Source organism: Rhineura floridana, chromosome 14, assembly GCF_030035675.1.
Source record: "Rhineura floridana isolate rRhiFlo1 chromosome 14, rRhiFlo1.hap2, whole genome shotgun sequence".
NCBI classification, from domain to species: domain Eukaryota; kingdom Metazoa; phylum Chordata; class Lepidosauria; order Squamata; family Rhineuridae; genus Rhineura; species Rhineura floridana.
This window is the reverse complement of record NC_084493.1, coordinates 24,765,311-24,786,528: the sequence shown is the minus strand read 5'-3', so window position 1 is coordinate 24,786,528 and position 21,218 is coordinate 24,765,311. Positions and strand designations below refer to the sequence as shown.

Below are 21,218 nucleotides of genomic sequence, written 5' to 3'. Positions count from 1 at the left end.
TTAAATTGGAAGATGATGGAAACGGCATGGAGAACTGGGCAAGGGAGAAATTCGATTCAGCTTGCCCGGAGAGGCGAACCTATCAAATCTGCACTCTCCAAAATGAGAACCAAAACACAACCATCCTTTGAAATCCACACTTTGAATTTTGCAATGCAGTTTTCCAGCCAAATAATATGTACAAAAATGCATATACTGTTGGCATTCGATTTGAATGCTGGCAGAAGCTGAACTATAACAGAATCCCTGCTGAGGGAGCACACTTTACCCTGCATACAATCACAATGACACTCTGGCTTTAAGAAAACAACAAACTGTCATTTGTTCAGGGAAATACATGTTGATAAGGAAAGATCCCCTAGTTCTGACTAATTAAGGTGGAGATGCAGCAGGGCATGCTTGCTGCTGCATCTCAAAAGATGGGAGATCCCAAAGGCCTCCTCTCCAAGGGAGGAGTGGAAGAAGAGACAGATGGAGTAGGCAGTGAGCTCAGCAACTTAATAGTGTAAGTCTAGCACTGGAAGGTAGATCAACACAGGTTAGAAGGGAAAGGATGGTCTAGGGAGCATGGAGGTTCCTTCTGTTGTCTCCTCTTTCCCATGCAGACACATCTACCTTCAGGGAAAGCTGAGTTGCAGCACCCCAACTCTTCCAACATATGCTAGGGTAAAGTGTGCATAAAATGGATATATTAGTGAAAATGACACACAAAATGCATTATATTAGGGGAAATTGCTTGCAAAGCATGTAATTAGCCAAATCTGCATGCAAAATGTGTTAACTGGGAGAAATTTGCATTAAAATGCTGGTGAATTTTCACAAGGATTAAAAATAAATTCACAAATGGCTGCTGAAATGTGGAGACCTGAATTTAAAACTGGAAAGCAAAGAATTTAAATTGACACATCTGTCCTCCCTCCTGAGAATAGGGATGAATGCATCTGTCAATTTTGGTTTCTCATCTTTTGAATCACCAGTTTAGTTCATCTAATTTCTTCATATGATTGCAATGTTAAAAAAGGTCTGCAATTCAAACGCATTTTTGTCTGCATTTCTCCAAATATACGCATTTTTGCACAAAACTTTGCCCAGCATATGCATTTTTGCAGGCCCTTTTCCCCTATCAGAATGCATTTTTGCACATCGTGTTCACTAATATAGACATTTTGTCCACATTTTAGAAAATGCATGCATTTTTGCATTCATTCTTTGGTTGGAGACTTGCATCTCCAACTGCTTTGCAGAATTCAGAGAAGCTGAAATTTCAGTGGAGAGTTGTAGCTTTCACTTCGGCTATTGGTTGGGGAAGTACAAATCTGGTAACATTAAAATATAAAGCCCACAAATCTCTCTCCCATCCCTAACAGAGTGGGGCAGAGCTGGGGAGCTCATCTCTACCTCTCCCCTACTGATATGTTTAGTGTCCCCTATTTGTACTGCCTGAAGAAGGCTTAAGGGTAGGGCTTGTGTCCCTGGTTGGTGGATCTTGGGGTTTGGAAAAGCACACACAAAGTAGATGGCTACACAGGAAGCTGCCTTCTACTGAGTCAAACCATCGGTCCATCTAGCTCAGCACTGTCTACACTGACTGGCAGCAGCTTTCCTAGATTGCAGACAGGGGTCTCTCCCAGCCCTACCTGGAGAGTGAACCTGGGACCTTCTGCACACAAGGCAGAGGCTCTCCCACTGAGCTATGAAGCCTGGCCACCCGTGCTTTAAGAAAAGCAGATCACCCATGGCTGTTGTCTCTCTGCAGCCTAGCCTCATCTGCCTTGAACTTTCCTTTCCGTGTCTTTGGCCTGTGCCTCCCTCTGCTTGACTCCAGGGGACAATGTAAAACTCAGCCAAAAGCCTTCTCACGCAAACCTGGACAATCTTTAACCTGAGCCTGACCTGGCCAGTCACAGGTCTGGCATTCTGTCACTGACCAGGGGCTTTGGAGTTTGATCTCTTGCTTGATCCATCGCCAGTGTTCCTCTCCCCTTTCTTACTCCTTGGATCAGGCCATGCCATCCTGGTTATTGCACCAGAATCCCACTGTGCCTCTCACCACAACATGGTACGTGAGTCGACTAGGTTGAGGTTCATGGGTGAGAGACTATAGCCAGTAGTGTAGTGGCAAACCCAGAAGTGCAGGGTCCATTCATGGTAGTCATGACATACCCCCTCATAGCCATCCCCCCACTCGCTTGCTTGTTCTCTGTAATTTTATTTATTTATTTATTATTTGATTTATATCCCACCCTTCCTCCCAGCAGGAGCCCAGGGCGGCAAACAGAAGCGCTAAAAACACTTTAAAACATCATAAAAACAGACCTTAAAATACATTAAAACAAAACATTGTTAAAAACATTTTTTTAAAAAGCTTTAAAAACATCTTGTAAAAAAGGGTTAAAACATTATTAAAAAAACATAGTAACAAGCAATTCTAACACAGACGCAGACTGGAATAGGTCTCAACTTAAAGAGGAAAGAGAAAAGAGGAAAGTCTTCAAAAGGTGCCCAAAAGACAGCAGAGATGGCGCTTGCCTAATATTCAAAGGGAGGGAATCCCACAGGGTAGGTGCTGCCACACTAAAGCTTCGTTTCCTATGTTGTGCAGAACAGACCTCCTGATAAGATGGTATCTGCAGGAGGCCCACACCTGCAGAGCACAGTGATCAACTGGATATATAAGGGGTAAGACGGTCTTTCAGGTATCTCCACACTCCTCAGTCCTTTCCGCGTGTGCCTTCTCCCACAACAACAGATGTCCCTAGGAGCCAATCAGCGTGAAAGAGGAGTGCATTGGCTATTTTGTCTTCTGAGTGGCTCACTTGCCTCCTTTTCACTCTGATGGGCTCCAAACAGCAGGGAAGGATAAGGAAGCATGTTAGAAGACTCTTCTCAGCAGCTAACACACTTCCCTTTCATGCTGGTTGGCTTGTAGGATGCTGGCGACATAGGGACCCTGCTCCCAAAAGAGAAAGAGGTCTAAGACCCGCCTGAGACCCTGGACGACTATACCCCTGACTGTAGCTCAGTGGCAGAGCATCTGCTTTGCAGGTGGAGGGCTCCAGGTTCAATCCCTGACATCTCCAGGTAGGGCTTGGAAAGACTCCTGTCTTTCTGAAACCCTGGAGGGTTGCTGCCAGTCAGAGTAGGTAATTCTGAGATGGACCAATGGTCTGATGTTGTATAAAATATGAACAAGACGCAAAATATGAGCAAAGGTTCTGGACTGAACTCTCTCCCTCTCTCTCTCTCTTTACCCTGACCTTCAACACTTGAGATGTATATTTTTAGGACCCACCCTATTTTCTATGATGCTGTATAGGCTGTTTTTAACTGTTTTAATTATGTTTTAAAATTGGTGTAACCCACCCTGGGACCTTTGGGTGAAGGAAGGGTAATTAATAACAACAACATATTATTATTATTATATTATTATAAGGCATTTTATGTATTTTAATAGTATTTTATACATTTTAATTTACTGTAATTTTTTGTTTTATTGTGTATTTTATTGTGTATTTTATTATATGTTTGTGCGATTTTATTGTAGCCGCCCTGAGTGCCCTATTGTAGGGTAGAAGGGTGGGATAGAAATATTTTAAATAAATAAATAAATATTGTAATATATTATATATTATAATAATTATTATTATATGTTGTTGTTGTTGCTGCTGATATTATTATACCAAAAACTCTGTAATAGTATACCAGATTGAAAAAGATGAGACGAAGTCAATACAGATTGTTCTACTGGTGTGCCGTTATCTTAATTTGGACTGATGTTACTTTCTGTTGTTTCATAGCTACACTATTACAGAGTTTTTGGCTTTTCTTTTACTTTGAGTCTTGTTATTGTTCATATTTGGTCTTTTAGGGACCTATTTTTTCCTCTGTTTTCATCCCCACTCAGTCTAAGCCTGATTGCTATGTTTCTAGGGCACCTAAATGACCACCTCCTGCTATATGAATGGGGACAAGAGCACATGTTTCGGGCCTACGTTTATCCTCTGTTTTAAATTGTATGTTTGGTGTTGTACATAGTATCGGTTTTATTTGATTTTAAATTGTAACATTGCACTGTTGTAACCTGTCCTGGCAACTTATGGTGAAGGACAGATGAGAAATCCTATAAACAAACAAACAAACAAGATCAGTGCTCCCTGTTTTTTTTCAAGGAAGAGAGTGCCCTGCTCAAGGTGCTCGTTATAACCTATATTGTCCTAAACAGTGGATGCCCAGCATACCTTAGGGATCACTCCAATTATGGAACTCCCAGATTAATTAAATCTAAGTCTGAATACCTTTCAGAAATCAGAAATCACCAACATATTGGCCCCCCAAAAGGGAAACATGTCACCAAAAAAGGAGAGTTGCATAATATTTCCATATGCTATATGTATAGAAACACGTCTCCTGATCCTCTGTGAGCTGTAATGGCCAATGGCTTTGTCTGTTAAAAAATGAAACCATCAAGATTTGTTCAGTGCAGCATTACAAAATCAAGACAGCAACAACCAAAGATCATTCAGAAAGTACTGGTGGTGATCAACAAGCCTGTTGGTTGGCTGATGTGGGACACATTACCAACTTTTCATCACAATCCCAAGGAGTTGGAGTGTTGTTGTTGGACTTCCTTCAAAACTTGCTGTTTGTTAGTCCAGACTTGGCTGCAAAGATTATTATTTGGTCTATGGAAGAGGATGTGGATGAAGCAATCTGAATGCTGTGAACAGAACAACCTCTGAAACTGCTCAGCACAGTATCCACCAGTGGAACAGAAAGATCTAGATATATCTGGGGAAACAAACAAACATTGGACTGCAATAGCTACAACACTATTCTAGACTCCAGTTTCTCCCGCCATCTGAGATACACAGGTATTTATCAAGTTAAGCTGTAGTCCTTTGCACAATTACCTGGCAGCAAATCCCATTGAATGCACTGGGATTTACTTCCAAGTACACATGCATAGGTTTGCATTGCATACTTTTCTTGTAATGTATCATTTTATCCTTTTACTGCCATATGCTGCATATGCTTATTCTTATATATAACATATAGGATGAGGATGGTCCATGCTGGAAATATGCACCATCTTCCTTAGATGAGTAAGGCAGGCAGGGAAGGGTCTGATCATATGTATCAGGGGTGAGAGATGGAAAAGCCTGTCAAAGAGCAGGGATGGGGATTGTGTGATCTGGGCTAGCACTCCTAGAATATGGTCTGAAGGTATACAAGGCTGCTATCTGCTAAAGATAAGCAGGTCTGGCTGTGGTCTGTATCCTGATGGGAGGCCAGCTAGAAACAAAAGGCATATTGCCGGGTCCCATGATGGAATGGAGGTGGAGATATAAATATACGCAAATAAATAAATCTGCGGAATGTTCCTCCCACGCACACACACACACAAAAATAAAGGGGTTTGGAAGTTTGGAGGCACATGTTCCCAAATTCTTCCAAGCTGCACAGCAAGTGGATTGGCCTGTGAAAGACCAACCCAAATTGTGTTTGCATTTTGACAACTTTGTAGGGCAGTACAATATCTCAGAGAGGAGTTCAGGTCTCCGGCTCCACTGGTGCATTCATTATAGCTGCCCAATTTCCCTGCTTTTTAAAGTTTGGTAGAAATATCTGTGGGCTATAGGTACATTCTTAAACCGCAAGGTTTTTTGCCTATTAGTGAATTTCCCTGCTTTTTAATCCGGGAGGTAAGAAATGGGATCCTGTGCAAGTTTGCTGAGAATGGATTGATCATTTCCATGCATATTGAGTTAAGTGGGATTTACACACGCACACCAGGCAATCATGCTTAGGATAGGTGAAACTGACCACAGGGGATGGGGACGGGAGGAGGGGAGGAGGGAGGGGTGGAAACGCAGAGGGGAGGACTGGGATGGGAGCAGGCAGGAGGGGGAGGGGAGAAGAAGGACAGATGTGGTCGTTTGCATGTTTATTGCGTTCAGTGAGATTTACTCCCGTGCAATCATGCTTAGGATAGGTAAAACTGACTGGGGGGGGAGGGACGGAGGGCTGGAGTGGGCAGGGGAGGCGGAAGAAGGAAGAGGGGAGGAGAAAGGGAGAGAAAAGGGGAAGGAGGGAAAAGGCAGGTCTGATCATTTGTATGATTATTGAGTTGAATCGGATATACTCCTATGCAATCATGATTAGGATAGGTAAAACTGACCAGGCTGGGTCTGCCAACCAAGACGTCTTCTGTATCTTTCACAGTTGGGCAGGGGGAAGGGACAATTCTACCTTGTGGTTTTTCCTATTACAATGTTGCAAGAACACCGGCACTTGGCTGACTTTCTCTTCTCCTAAAGATACAGGATCAGTCTCAGGCCCTGAACCTGGCAACCCTACCTCCCACCCAAATTTAAAACAAAGCTGTCCCTGGCCACATCCACACAAGGCCTCTATTACACTTTGGACAATCATTATTTATTTATCTATTTATTTAGTGTATTTATATACCGCCCCATAGCCAAAGCTCTCTGGGCGGTTTACAATAACTACAAAAAATTAAAAACAAATATACAAATTTAAAAACACATATTTTAAAAACAATTTAAAACAATTTATCATGGCTTCTCTCAAAGCCGTGGCTCAAAGCCAATCATGGCTTCTCTCAAAAAATCCTGGGAAGTGTAGTTAGTGAAGGGTGCTGAGAGTTGCTAGGAGACGCCCTGTTTCTCTCACAGACCTTTAATCAGAGTGGCTGACTGTTAACCATTCTCTCGGGAATAGGAGTCTCCTCTCAGCACCCTTCACAAACTACACTTCCTAGGATTCTTTGAGGGAAACCATGACTGTCTCAAGTGAAATCAAGTCTGGTGTGGGTGTGGCCCCCTGATTAGCCAAGCCCAGCAGCTGTGAGGCTTTTAGAACACTGACAGTTGGTCCTTACTGAGCATGCCCCGCGTTATAATAGGCTTCCAGCCAAAATTTCTTAAATTAATTAAAAGACCAGGCATTTTTTAACTTTTAAACTGCAGTAGATGAAGGTCAGAGTATGGGGCAAGGTCATTATTAGGATTACAGGTACTCTGTGAACATGGCTGATTTTTAATGAATTTCAACAGATTATGAGAACTCGCAGAAAAAAGTCCAAAAGGGCTCTTGAGTTTTTTTCTCTCTTTTTAGACTTTGAACTCTCGATTTTCTCTGACTGTTTTGTGTATCGCCATGAAAATTGACAGGGTTGTTAAGCAAGCGTTTCTGAGTTCAGAACTATAAGTTTTGTAAGGTTTTGTTTTGAAATGAGCTTATGGGAAGCATCAGAATGGCATGGGGGGATATTTTCCATTTAACATTGCGGAATGTGAAAAATCCCCGCTGGCTATAGTATACAGCCACTCTCGTGGCTGTATAATTTGGCACTCATGTACAGTTACCACTGCTTCTCCACAAAAATGCTACACATATCAATTAATATATTTCAGTTTGATGTAAAACATTTATTATATGGGGTGGGATTGCCAGTTCCTTCCCTGGCCTTTCTTTACCCCCCAGGGGGAGTGGACCTCAACCCCTTTTACCAGAGTTTCGACTTCCTCCTTTTGTTGGAATCGAACTCCGGCCGTGAGCAGAGCTTCAGCTGCATTACCGCCGCTTACCACTCTGCGCCACTGAGGATCTTAGTACACACATATACTCAATCTATAATAAATGTTTTGCATGAGAGAGAGAGAGAGAGTTAATTGGTTGTCAATTAGTAACTTTTTTACCCTTTCCAAAACTAGCCCTTTCTACATATTGGTGTATGTCAGAGCTGAACTCAACTGTAGGCTGATCCTCAAACTAGTAGGGAAGGGTAGTAGGAGGCTTCTTAATGAATTGTGCAAGCCCTGGTCCTAGCAAATTGTGCCAAATTATAGTCCTGGTAACTTTCTAGAAGTAATAGCTATCACAAAAATGGTTGTCACAAAAGATGTCCCCCCCCCAATAATCTAACCTCTGCCACAGATCGTTGTTGAGTGGGACCCATGAACCAGAAACCAGCCAGATCAATGGTCAGAGGCTGATGATACAGCAAGAATCAGGAAAGATGATCACTGGCCAGACAAACCTGAATGGGAAGCCTTCATAGCCTTTTATGTTGAGGAAAACCAATACACAGGGTTGGTTGACAGAGGCACCACACTCAGGAGTCCTCTACTGCCTAGGGCAGGGGTAGCCAACACGGTGCCCTCCAGGGGTTGATGGACTACAGCTCCCATCAACCCCAGCCAGCATGGCCAATGGGATGATGGGAGCTGTAGTTGACAACATCTGGAGGGCACCATGTTGGCTACCTCTGACCTAGGGATATGCTCCAGTCCAGCCTATGGCTCTGGTGGCTCATCACATGGGGCAGCTGTGCACAAAGCTATGGGTCAATGCATGGCTGGGGAAACTGTGGTCCTTCAGATGTTGGACAACAAGTCCCATGATCCCTGATTATTGGCCATGCTGTCTGGGGCTGATGGGAGTTGGAGACTGGCAATATCTAGAGGGCCACAGATTTCCCACCCCTGGGTTAATAGTTCTAGACTATGCAGCTCCCAACAATGTACATTTAGAGATTTTCACATTACACCGAGAGCTGGGTTTTGAGAAGGAGGAAGACACTGAAAATTGCCAAGGCACAATGGGACCAACAAAAAAAGGAGTAGAACAGGTCGACTTGGAAGCAGATGGGGCACGTTGTGAAATGAGCTAGGGTTATGCCCCAGATTTGGCTGAGTCCCAAGCCAAATCAGACCCATTCAGAGAGTTTGGGACCTTGGCTGAGTGGGGTTCAGACAGCCATGGATTGCTACAGGTAGGATGGATGACCCAGAGTGAACCGGGGCTGTCAAGGAGCAGGGCTTCAGACAGGAAGAAGAGGCACTTGTGGCTCTCCTTTTGCCTGAGCGCTGCTCCATAGGATTGCTGCTTCTGCCCATGAGCAGAGGCAGCGATCCTGTGGGGTGCACAAATGAGTACTGCGCAGGATCAGTGCTTCCGTTCAACAACTGCTGAGCTGAAGGACCGATCCTGCAGGGTGCTGTTTTGTTTTTCTGTAGGAAAGGCGGTTGCAAACCAGTATCACACAGGATCACTGCTCATCAGTTGTTGAGCGCAGGGAACAGTCCTGTGGGGTGCAGGATGCTGTGTTGCAAAGGGTTTTCCTGCAGGAAAGCACCTTGCAAACCTGCATTGCATAAGATTGTTCCCTCGGCTCAACAGAATTGACCCAACTCTAGGTGGTCCCCGAGGTCAACTCAGAACAAGTCTGCCTGGTGCCCTGCCACCTGGATTGGAACCACGGGGCAGTTCTGGGGGTCTGTGCACAGCCTTAAAATGAGCTATGGTTCAATTAAAAATAATAGTAAACATAATTTTTCAAATGGTTGTATGAATCAGCCCCAACTAAGAAAGAAGGCTGGTGGGTTGCCTCAGTACAGAGGGGACCCAACTATTTTGTCACTTGACTTAATAACCATGAAAATGGGTATAACCCATGTACCAACTTCCATTTAGACTAGGGTTGGGGAAGCTGTGGCTCTCCAGATGTTGTCGGAGTTAGGGTTGCCAGGCTCAGGGCCTGAGACTGATCCTGTACCTTTAGGAGAAGAGAAAGTCAGCCAAGTGCAGGTGTTCTTGCAACACTGTAATGGGAAAAACCACAAGGTGGACTTCTCCCTTCCCCCTGCACAACTTTTAAAGATACAGAAGACCTTTTGAAGGCTTGGCCTGACAACCAAGAGGTCTTCTGTATGTTTAAGAGTTGTGCAGGGGGAAGGGAGAAGTCCACCTTGTGGTTTTTCCCATTACAATGGTGCAAGAACACCTGCACTTGGCTGACTTTCTCTTCTCCTAAAGATACAGGATCAGTCTCAGGCCCTGAACCTGGCAACTCTAGTTGGAGTCAAGTTTCTATCAGCCCAAAATAGCATGACCAATGGTCAGGGATGATAGTAGTTGAAGTCCAATAACATCTGGAGGACCAAAATTTTTTGTCAGGCTTGGTACAGCCTTTCACTTATTAACCGTACCTCCTGGACTGTCCTTTGAACAATTTTAGTAGGGTTCTTCCTGCCTGTCCACGATACCAACACTTGCGATGTCACTGATGGGAAGCCTGGGCACAATCTCTGCTACCGAAGGGCTCATTGCCATTGCTGTCTTCTGCCTGATCTTTATGGTCCTTAAATTCTTCTGGGTGCAGACACCCCAGGGCCTCAAGAGACTCCCAGGGCCAATGGGCTACCCATTGATTGGCAGCATGTTGGAGGTGGGGAAGAATCCACACTTGAGTTTGACACAGATGAGCCAGAAATATGGGGAAGTGATGAAGATCCATATTGGCACCACGTCAGTGTTGGTGCTAAGCGGCCTTGAGACCATCAAACAAGCCTTGGTGAGGCAAGGAGGAGACTTCATGGGCCGCCCTGATCTCTACACCTCACGTTTCATATCAGGGGGCCAGAGTGTGGGTTTCAGTCCTGACTGCGGAGAGGAGTGGTGGTCCCGCAGAAAACTGGCCCAGAACGCCTTGAAAAGCTTCGCTGCCTCTATCAGTCCTGCAACCTCCTCCACTTTCCTCTTGGAAGAGCACGTCTCCCAAGAGGCTGACCACCTGGTGATGAAGTTGCAAGAGGTGATGCTGGAGAAGAAAAGCTTTGACCCCTATCGGTACCTTGCGGTCTCTGTGGCAAATGTCATTTGCGCCATGTGTTTTGGCAAGCGCTACAGCCACGATGACCAGGAACTACTCAGCATTGTGGACACGACCGAAGAGTTTGTGGAAGTTGCAGCCTCTGGCAACCCGGCCGATTTTATCCCTGTGCTTCAATATTTCCCAAGTAACAGCATGAAGAAATTTAAGGCAATTAACCAACGATTCAACACTTTTGTGAAGAAAATTGTCAAACAGCACTATGCAAGTTTCAGTAAGGTAAGGAACACAGGCAGCTGCCTTATGCTTTCTGACCATTGCCCCATCTAAGCTCAGTATTGTCTACATTGACTGGCAGTGGCTCTCCAGAGTTTCAGGCATCCCTGACTCGAAATGCTGGGGACTGAACTTGGGACTGAACTTGGGACCTTCTGCATGCAAGGCAGATGCTCTGCCACTGACCTTTCCCCATATAAGAAATGAAGAAATGCCCAGATAAAGGTTTGCCAGGTTCATGCCCTGAGACTGATCCTGTATCTTTAGGAGAAGAGAAAGTCAGCCAAGTGCAGGTGTTCTTGCAACACTGTAATGGGAAAAACCACAAGGTGGAATTCTCCCTTCCCCCTGCACAACTTTTAAAGATACAGAAGACCTCTTGGAGGCCAGGCCTGGCAACCAGATATGCATCGAATAATCATAACCTGTTTACAGAGCTTGGAAAAGTTACTTTTTTGAACTACAACTCCCATCAGCCCAATCCAGTAGCCATGCTGGCTAGGGCTGATGGGAGTTGTAGTTCAAAAAAGTAACTTTTCCAAGCTCTGCCTGTTTATCATTTTTTCCACCTCCTGGTTGCATTTGTTCTTGTGTCTGATGGCCACCATGTTCCTTTAAATGTTTTTTTTAACATAGTATCAGCACTACAAAAATAATAAAGGTTTTGTTTTAATAGGACATGCTGTATTTCATTGTCATAGAATCCCTGCAGAGAGCTCATCAGCTAGTGAGCGGAGAGTTCAATCCTGCTTGGTGTTGATTTAGTGTATTCCCTGTGAGGAATGTGCTGGTGAAGCAGACCCCCTGCAGTGAGTAGGACTGAACCCTCTGCTGATCAGCTGGTGAACGGAGAGGTCAATCCCGCTGAGTCCTGTGGGAAAGCACTGGTGAAGAAGACCCCTGTAGTGAGTAGGACTGAACCCTCTGCTAGTCAGCTGGTGAGCGGAGAGTTCAATCCTGCTGGATGTTGCTTCAAGAGTGCACTCCCTGCAGTGAATGTGCTGGTGAAGCAGACCCCTGCAGTGAGCAGGACTGAACCCTCTGCTGACCAGCTGACTAGCAGAGGGTTCAGTCCTACTCACTACAGGGGTCTTCTTCACCAGTGCTTTCCCACAGGGAACGGAGAGGTCAATCCTGTTCAGTCCTGTGGGAAAGCATGGGTGAAGAAGACCCCTGCAGAGAGCAGGACTGAACCCTCTGCAAATCAGCTGATGAGTGGAGAGTTCAATCTTGTGGTGTGCTGCTTTGCCGGCACATTCCCTGTGGGGCATGCACTGGGGAAGCAGATCATTCCCCCCCTATGGGTCAACTCTGTGGACATTGCTGCCCAACTATCAGTCACCTGACATCATCATGACATCAGATGATTAAGGAGATTGCTTCCCCCTACCTGTCATAGGTGGCCAACGGGGTGGGGTGGAGATAAAGATCTGGCTCCCTGGACCAAAAACTTTTCCCACTCCTACCCATTAAAATCCAATGCAAATGCATGTTTTAACAAATGCAGGCACTATACTTGCTGTTAAAACATAAGAGCAGTACCAGAAAGAAAAAGTTGGCAACACTAGAACTTGCCTTTAACTAAGATAATTGTGAACTGGGTCTTTATTCCTTTTCAGGACCACATCCGAGACATCACGGACTCCTTTATTGACCAAAGTCAAGAAAATGCTAAGCTTCAGCTCCAGTCTGATCAAATAGTGAACCTTATCAATGACCTTTTTGGGGCAGGTAAGAAAGCTCCATTGCCCTTCTCTGAACCTGTTCCAGTTTTGTGGGGAACTGGTCTTGGCCAGTGGACTGGATCCTTACACCCTCCACCCACTGTGGGCTAAGTTTGACAGGTGGGCAGGATCTCCTGCCTGTCAATCACTTGACCCCGCAGTGGCATCAGGTGGGCCATTTTTGCCTGGGCGGTTTGAAATCAAACCATGTGGGCAAAGGCACAATGCTATGCAAGTGCTGACAATCAGCTGATTGTCAGGGCTTGCAAAGGTGCTGTGGAGGGGGCTCTGCACAGTGCTTTGTAGGCACTGTCGATCTGCTGATTGACGGTACCTGCAAACTCCCTTTTGGCCCAGCTGCAACTTTACCTGCAACACACCTGACATCATATATCATGTCAAGTGTAGGGCAGGTGGTTGTGGCTTCGACAAAATGGCCTCCCAGGCCACATGGGGAGGATGGTGTGCCTAATTAGGCCCACAAGCCAGAGGTTCCCCACTGCTGGTCAACAACCTTGACAACAAGGTGATGCCCCAAACTGAGCACAGTAATCTATCTGGATAAGGTCTGACTAGTGTGGAACAAAAGGGGCCTATTACTTCTAAAGAACATCAGGAGACATCTCCTGGATCAGACCAATGGTCCATATGGTCTAGCATTCTGTTCCCATAGTGGCCAATGAGATGCCTCCGAGAAGCCCACAAGCATGGAAGGCAATAGTCCTTTCTCATTTGTTGTTCCCCAGCAATGGGTGTTCAGAAGCCATCAACAGTGGAAGTACGACATAGCCATCATGGTTAGTAGCCATAGATAGCCTTATCCTCCATGAGTTTGTCTAACCCCCTTTTAAACCCATCCAAGTAATGGTGGCCATTGCTACATCCTGTAGGAGTACATTCTAGGGTTGCGCACCAGATTCAGTCAAGGCCTGAGCCAAATTGAGCCCATTTGGATGTTTCTGGGCCTCGGCCGATTCGGGTTCTAATAGCCACAGATTGCTATAGATCAGATTTGATGACCCAGAACGCCCCAGGGCTGTCAGGGTGGGGGCACCAGTCAGGAAGAAGAGGCAGCCACAGCTCTTTTCCCTGCCTGATGAGCAGAGGCAACGATCCTCCGGGTGTGTGTGTGCTGTTTTGCAAAGTGCTTTCCTGCAGGAAAGCCTCTGCAAACCAGCACCCTCCAGGAGGGATCAGGGTCAATTTACCCTGCATGAAGCTGTTTTCCTGCAGGGACAGCCTTTGCAAAATAGCCTCACGCAGGGTAAACTGATCCTGCTTTTGGTCGGGGGGGGGGAGGGGGGAGGAGGTGCAACATATCCTTCCCCCTCCCCTCCATATGTTTAATGAGGTTTTTAAAAATCCTAATTAAACATGAGCCTCACCCCCCTGAAGTTATTTGGGAGTGGGTCTGAGCCAGGGTGGGTGGTCCCAGGGTTGACCTAGGGCGGGTTGGCCTGATGCTCCACCTCTGAACTGGAGCCATGGGGCAGGATGGGGGAAGCATGCACACAGCCCTAGTAAATTCCATCGTTTCATTATGCGCCGTCTGAAGAAGTGAGAAGAACTTTAGCTTAGTGGTAGAGCATCTGCTTTGCATGCAGGCGGCCCTCCCTGGTGTCTCCAGGTAGGACTGGGAAAAACTCCTGCCTTAAACCCTGGACAGCCGCTGCCAGTCAGAGTAGACAGTTCAGAGGTAGATGGATCAATGCTCTCACTCATTATAAGGAAGCTTCCCACGTTCTTTTGTCTGTCCCAGATCTCCCCACATTCAACTTCACCAGATGACCCTGGGTTCTTTTATTTTGAGAGTCTTAGGCTGTGTCCACATCATACGTTTAAAGCATATACCTTCCCCCAGAGAATCCTGGGAACTGTAGTTTACCCCTCACACAACTACAATTCCCTGCACATTTAAGAAACTATAGTCCCTGGGGTCCTTGGGGAAGTCATGCGCTTTAAATGCACTTTAAAGGTACGGTGTGTACACAGTGGGAGATGGACCAAAATTTGTCTACTTTCTCCCAACACACAGAATTTTATATGCATTTATCATGCGTGTGTGTACACACACACACACACACACCCTGCTCAGATAGAAGCTATTGTGACTTGGAAAGTATCCTGTCTACGGAGCTTAAAATCACATTCAACTGTAAAAAAAACCTCTTGTGTGTCTTTCCAGGGTTTGACACAGTGACCACAGCCCTGTCCTGGTGTCTCATGTATCTTGTTGTTTATCCAGAAATCCAGAAGAAGATTCAGGAAGAAATAGGTAAATCCATACTCTTTAGAAATTCATGTGTCTCTTTGGCAGGCTGGATCCCAGTTACTTTCTTTCTCTTCATTATCCTGCAGATGAGAGCATTGGCGGAGAGCGCAAGCCACGGTTGTCAGACCGGCCCTTGTTGCCTTACACCGAAGCCTTTATCCTAGAAATGTTCAGGCACTCCTCCTTCCTGCCCTTCACAATCCCCCACTGGTAAGTTCTGAGCATTCCAAAGAGACGTATGAGCATATTTTTATCCCCAAGCTCACATCAAGTAGGGCCTTCTCATCAGGCTGTTTTTCTTGTGTCCATGTGAAAGGCGTTATCCATTCTTATATCCATGTGAGATCTATTAATAAGAAGCTAAAGTACTGCTTGATCATGGGTTTTAGGACTAGGTTCCTTATCTGACTAAAAATGGTATTCCAATATCTGATTTAGTAGTTAGGAATGCCTTGTGAGGAAACAACTTTTCAGGCTGGGTGCAGACTGGGGTGTGTGTCTACAAACGCATTATGGTTGAAAGCAAACATTAATCCTGGGCAGTTCTTTAGCCATTTTATGGCTCATTCATCCCTCGGAAATGACAGACGAAGTCAAAAGGCCCTTGGAGTGTAGATGTATAGTATGTGCATTATGTTAGCTACTCATCAACCAAGTTCGTAGATGTTTTATTATGCTTCTAATGTAAAATACATTATTAATTTTACATAGCCTCTTTGTTGTAGATTTGTAGGGCAGTTGTCTTGTTAAAGTGACAGTACCTCTCTCATGTCCATTTCACCCATGGCCTTTTTACCTCTATTGACATCATCTTCTTGTAAGAAGAATATTCTTTTTAACTCTCAGGTTAATTGTGAAATATGTTTATCATTCTTGACGGGTCTAAAACTGTCATGTTAGTGTTCCCTTTTAAATGTTCTGCTGACAGTTTTACAGATGAACACCTGCTTAATTCTACAAACAATGGTGAAATATGCACATTTATGGTTTCCTGTGGAACTAGAATGATAACAGGTGCAAGCCCAGTCAATCACTGCACTCTGCAGGTGAGGGCCTCCTGCAGATACCATCTTATCAGGAGGTCCGGTCTGCACAACATAGGAAATGGACCTTTAGTGTAGCATCATCCACCCTTTGGAATTTCCTCTCCTTAAATATTAGACAGGTGCCATCGCTGCTATGTTTTTGGCGCCTACTGAAGACTTTCAACAAGCCTTTTAAGTTGAGACCTTATCCCAGTCTGCATCTGTGCTGTAATTGCTTTTTAATATGTCTTTAAACACCACACACAGCACAGTCATTAACCAAAATGGAGACAATAGTCAAGAAATCAGAAGAAGGCTAGGACTGGGAAGGGCAGCTGTGAGAGAACTAGAAAAGGTCCTCAAATGCAAAGATGTATCACTGAACACCAAAGTTGGGATCATTCAGACCATGGTATTTCCAATCTCTATGTATGGATGTGAAAGTTGGACAGTGAAAAAGGTGGATAAGAGAAAAATCAACTCATTTGAAATGTGGTGCTGGAGGAGAGCTTTGCGCATACCATGGACTGCGAAAAAGACAAATAATTGGGTGTTAGAACAAATTAAACCAGAACTATCACTAGAAGCTAAAATGATGAAACTGAGGTTATCATACTTTGGACACATCATGAGAAGACATGATTCACTAGAAAAGACAACAATGCTGGGAAAAACAGAAGGGAGTAGAAAAAGAGGAAGGCCCAATAAGAGATGGATTGATTTCATAAAGGAAGCCACAGACCTGAACTTACAAGGTCTGAACAGGGTGGTTTATAACAGATGCTATTGGAGGTCACTGATTCATAGGGTCGCCATAAGTCGAAATCGACTTGAAGGCACATAACAACAAATGTTTTCAGACCTTCTTTTTTAAAAAAAGTGTTAAAACCTTTTTTTTAAAAATAAGCTTTTAAAGCTTTTAAAAATGTTTTTAAAGATGTTTTGTTTTAAAGTATTTTAAGGTCTGTTTTTATGATGTTTTAAAGTGTTTTTAGTGCTTTTGTTTGCCGCTCTGAGCTCCTACTGGGAGGAAGGGTGGGATATAAATCAAATAAATAAATAAAATAAGCCCTATGAAACAATGGATAAGTGGCTGTAGGAATAAAGTTTTCAAGAGCTGAGCTCAGCTACAGTCTTGAGACAGCACAACATTGTTTTCAAGGACTTTTAGATGCATTATTATATATTTATTTCAATTGGAATTTATATACCACCCTTCAAATAAATCATCAAGTAGCTTACAACACAAATCAAAGATACAATAAAACATCAAGTTGCAGGAAGCCAAATTTTGGCTGAACATCAGAAAAAACTTCCCAACTATAGAGCGATATGACAGTGGAACCAATGACCAAGGAGAGCGGTGGGCTCTCCAACACCAGAGGCACTCAAGATGCTGGACAGCCACCTGCTGAGTGTGCTTTAAGGTGAATTCCAGCATTGAGCAGGAGGTTGGACTCGATGGCCTCTCTACTAGTCTATGGTGCAGACGTTTCAGCATTTTGAGAACCTCCACTTTTTAAAAAGAAGCAAGCTCCTAGCTCTCATGATGGTGGGGAGAAATTTGAGATTTGATGGGTGGTTTTTTTGGCCAGATCTCTAAAGAGGAGATGGTTTTTTTAGGAGGCATGGGAGAATTTCCCTTCTCTTTCTGTGCCTTACTGAAGACTAATATTACTTAGTCTTGGCCCTTACAGCAGGGGCAGGGAACCTTTTCCAGCTTGGGGGCCAGATTCTTGCCAGGCCATCCTTCTGAGCGCCAAATGGACAGGACCAGAGGCAAAGGCGGTAGTGCTAGAGGGGGCACTGGCAGAGAAAGCAAAAAGTAAAAACTATATTATTACTTTCCCCCTCTTTCTCCCATTGTAACTTATTAAATCCATTTCATTATTATTTCCCATTCCTTCCCTCCATTTCTGGTATTAATTTCCATCCCTTTCCCATTACACCTTATTAAATTTATCCCTACAGCCTACCTGTCTCCAGTAGACATTTCTTTCCTTACTTCCATTCCTGCAGACTTAGTGCCTTTTCAAATAAATAACTGTATTATCTATTTTCAGTACAACCAGAGACACTGTCTTGAATGGCTACTACATCCCTAAGGGCCTCTGTGTCTTTGTCAACCAGTGGCAAGTCAATCATGATGAGTAAGTGTATCTTGATCTTTGATTCCATCTACCTTGCTCAAGAGTGTGCGCGTGCGTGCTAGGGATGGAAGGATCTGTCAGTTTGGGTTCTCTCAGTTTCTCATTTTTCCAATCTTAAATTTGTTTCTCCACATTTCTGCAGCAATTTGCAATTTTTTTAAAAAAAATCCTTATGAAAATTCTCCACCACTTTAGTGAGAATTTCTCCTACTAAACACACTTTTGTATGCAGTTTTGACTAATGTACACATTTTTGCAAGCAATTTCCCCTAACATAATGCATTACGTGTAATGTATGTTATTTTTATGAATATATTCATTTTTATGCACACTTTCCCTATATACATTTTTGCAAACATTGCTTAGCTGGAAGACTGCATCACATAATTTGGATAAGTGCAAATTTCTAAGGATGGCTATGTTTCAGTTCTCAAGTTGTTTCAGACAGTGCAGATTTGATAAATTCAGCTTTAAATGTGAACTGGATTGAATTTCTCCCCCATCCCTAGCGTATACACTTGTCACATTTCTAAGCACCCATTTAAGCAAGGATGGGGAACTGGATGGCGTCCAGGTGTTGTTGGACTCCAACTCCCTTGAGTCTCAGCCTGCATAACTAATGGTCCAGGATGATGGGAGTTGGACATGTTCCCCATTTCTCCTTTTAAGACTGCATAAGTTACAGATGTATGTTTCTTGAACAGTGAACCGGCTTTGGATCCACTCTTATGCCTTTTTAAACACACATACAACCTTCCTCAAAAAAACCGATGTCATGGGCAACCAGTTCTTCCTGTTTGCAGCAGAGGAGAGCAGAGTGCTGATTAATTGCCTCCTGTGGCAATCATGAAGCCACTCCCCGACCCAAGGAATCTTTTTTGTAAAGCGGGAAAGTGGCTTTTTAAAAAACAAAGGGTAACCAATGTGGTTCCTTCTAGATGTTGCTGGATTCATGTTCCATCAGTCCCAGCCAACATGGCTAATAGTCAAGGATGATGGGAGGCATAGTGCAACAGCATATGGAGGTCACCACATTGGCTACCCCTGTTTTAAACACATCAGACAAACATTCGAGAGCAGTACGAAATAGGTGTGCTTGAGGTTTAAGGTGGCTGAACCTGTCAATTTTTGTTTCTCTCAGTTTCTCTCTTTCCACTCTTAAATTCAGTACTCTACACTTCCACATTAGTTTGCTTTTTTTTAAAAAAAGCCCATTAAAACTCATCAGCAAATTTCTCCTACTAGACATATTTGTATGCAATTATGCCTAGTAGTACATATTTTTGCAAAGCAATTTCCCCAAATCTAATGCATTTTAATGTTATTAATTTCACAAATATTATTACATATTGTAATTATTCAAATATGCCTCAAGACATGCATTTTTATGCACACTTTACTCCAGGCCACTGTATGTATACGGCTGGAGCACTGTACTGCAAAATTCAGAGAAGTGCAAATTTCAAAAGATGGCTGTCTTTCACTTTGCATATTGTTTCAGAGAGTCCTTCAAATGTGAATTGAATCGAATGGCTTCTCCATCCCTGCTTGAGGCTCTAAGATAGCATGCTGTTATTTATGTGTTCCTTTTCCAGGAATCTTTGGAAGGACCCTTCCTCCTTCAATCCGGAGCGTTTCCTTACTGCCGATGGGAAAGGCGTAAACAAGGACGAGAGTGAGAAAGTCTTAACGTTTGGCTTGGGAAAGAGAAGGTGCATTGGAGAGCCAATTGCCCGTTGGCAGATCTTCCTCTTCTTGTCCATTTTGCTCCAACAGCTGCAGTTCAGTGTTTCGGATGGGGTGAAGGTAGACATGACTCCTCGCTATGGTCTATCAATGAAGTATAAGAGATGCGAACACTTCCAAGTGAAAAGACGTTTCCTGAATGAGTGAAGACCAATGAGTGAACTGTAAAGGCGTGTCACTAGTCTGGGGGAAGGGGATCCGAATGATTACACATGGATACACACACATACATGGGATGGAATGATCTGTCAGTTTAGGTTCTCTCAGTTTCTCATTTTTCTAATCTTAAATCTGGCTCTTCACATTTCTGCAGCAATTTAAAAAAATTCTCATGAAAATTCTTCAACATTTTGGGGTGAATTTCTCCATCTTTGTATGCAGTTCTGATTAATGTACACATTTTTGCAAGCAATTTATCCTAATATAATGCATTTTTGTATGTTATTTTCATCAATATACTCATTTTGCACACTTTCCCCTAACATATGCATTTTTTGGTAAACATTGCTTTGTTGGAGAACTGTATCACAAAATTTGGATAAGTGTGAATTTCGAAGGATGGCTGTGTTTCGGTTCTCTTTTGGAAAGTGCAAATTTAATAAATCCAGCTTTAAATGTGAACTGAATCCAATTTCTTCCCATCACTAATACACACACACACACAAAACACACACACATCTTGCCCTAGCCTTTTGGCTCCATGGACCAGATCCTTATCAGGATTGGCCTCAAGTGCCAAATCTGACGTGGGGTGGAGCTGCTTACCTGCCAAAATCCCTTGTGTGGGGTTCACAAGTGCCTGACAGCCAGGTAATGTCAGCTGATTGACAAATGGGTATGGTTTGGAGAAAATGGCCTTGTGGATTCCATGGCAGGCCAAGATTGGCTGGCGGGCCAGAGGTTCCCCACCTGTGTCCTAGATGCAGGTCAGTAGCCATCTTTCCTTGCTATGTGGACCTGCCATATATCCAGGATGGGCTTCAATGAAATGATTGGGAGGAAAAAACAATTTCCTCCTAAGCAACAGAAATGTTTGCAGCCCAATGGCCAAGAGTCTGTGTGCATTTAAGCGTCTAGGGTAGATATGGGGAGCCTGTGGCTCTCTGGCAATTGCTGAACTCCAATTCCCATCAGCCCCAGCCAACCTGGCCAATGGTCAAGGATGAAGGGAGCTGCAGTTCAGCAACATTGGGAGGGCTACAGGTTGGCCACCCTTGACATACATCATAATTTCAAATAAGTTCCAATTGCACTGAGCAAACAAGTCTAGCACCTGTCTAATGTACTAGTTATATAGGCTATAATCTGGACAGCCACATTTCCCCACTCCTGGTCTATGGATTGTAAATGTCAGAAATAAATACGTTGAAGAAGAGCAATGATTTCCAC

At 44.0% G+C, this 21,218-nt stretch overlaps 1 protein-coding gene across 3 annotated transcripts; it reads left to right on the top strand.

Moving 5' to 3' along the window:
* Positions 1–4,515: 4,515 nt before the first annotated feature.
* LOC133369794 (cytochrome P450 1A5-like) lies at positions 4,516–20,450 on the top strand. 3 transcript variants are annotated; one of them, XM_061595373.1, is made up of 7 exons: positions 4,516–4,871; positions 10,046–10,915; positions 12,532–12,643; positions 14,822–14,911; positions 14,995–15,118; positions 17,997–18,083; positions 19,679–20,450. In XM_061595373.1, exons 2-7 carry the CDS (start codon positions 10,082–10,084, stop codon positions 19,974–19,976), a joined length of 1,545 nt encoding a protein of 514 aa, XP_061451357.1. In that variant the 5' UTR covers positions 4,516–4,871; positions 10,046–10,081; the 3' UTR covers positions 19,977–20,450. The 3 variants fall into 3 exon arrangements, with proteins under 3 accessions (XP_061451357.1, XP_061451356.1, XP_061451358.1); XM_061595372.1 differs by having other exon boundaries at positions 4,517–4,871; positions 10,043–10,915; XM_061595374.1 differs by having other exon boundaries at positions 4,518–4,871; positions 10,187–10,915.
* Positions 20,451–21,218: the final 768 nt, after the last annotated feature.

Coding starts and splice junctions, on each gene's coding strand:
- LOC133369794 (XM_061595373.1), top strand. CDS start 10,082: ATGTCACTGATGGGAAGCCTGGGCACAATCTCTGCTACCGAAGGGCTC. Junction 12,644..14,821: donor CAATGACCTTTTTGGGGCAG/GTAAGAAAGCTC, acceptor GTGTCTTTCCAG/GGTTTGACACAGTGACCACA. Junction 14,912..14,994: donor GAAGATTCAGGAAGAAATAG/GTAAATCCATAC, acceptor ATTATCCTGCAG/ATGAGAGCATTGGCGGAGAG.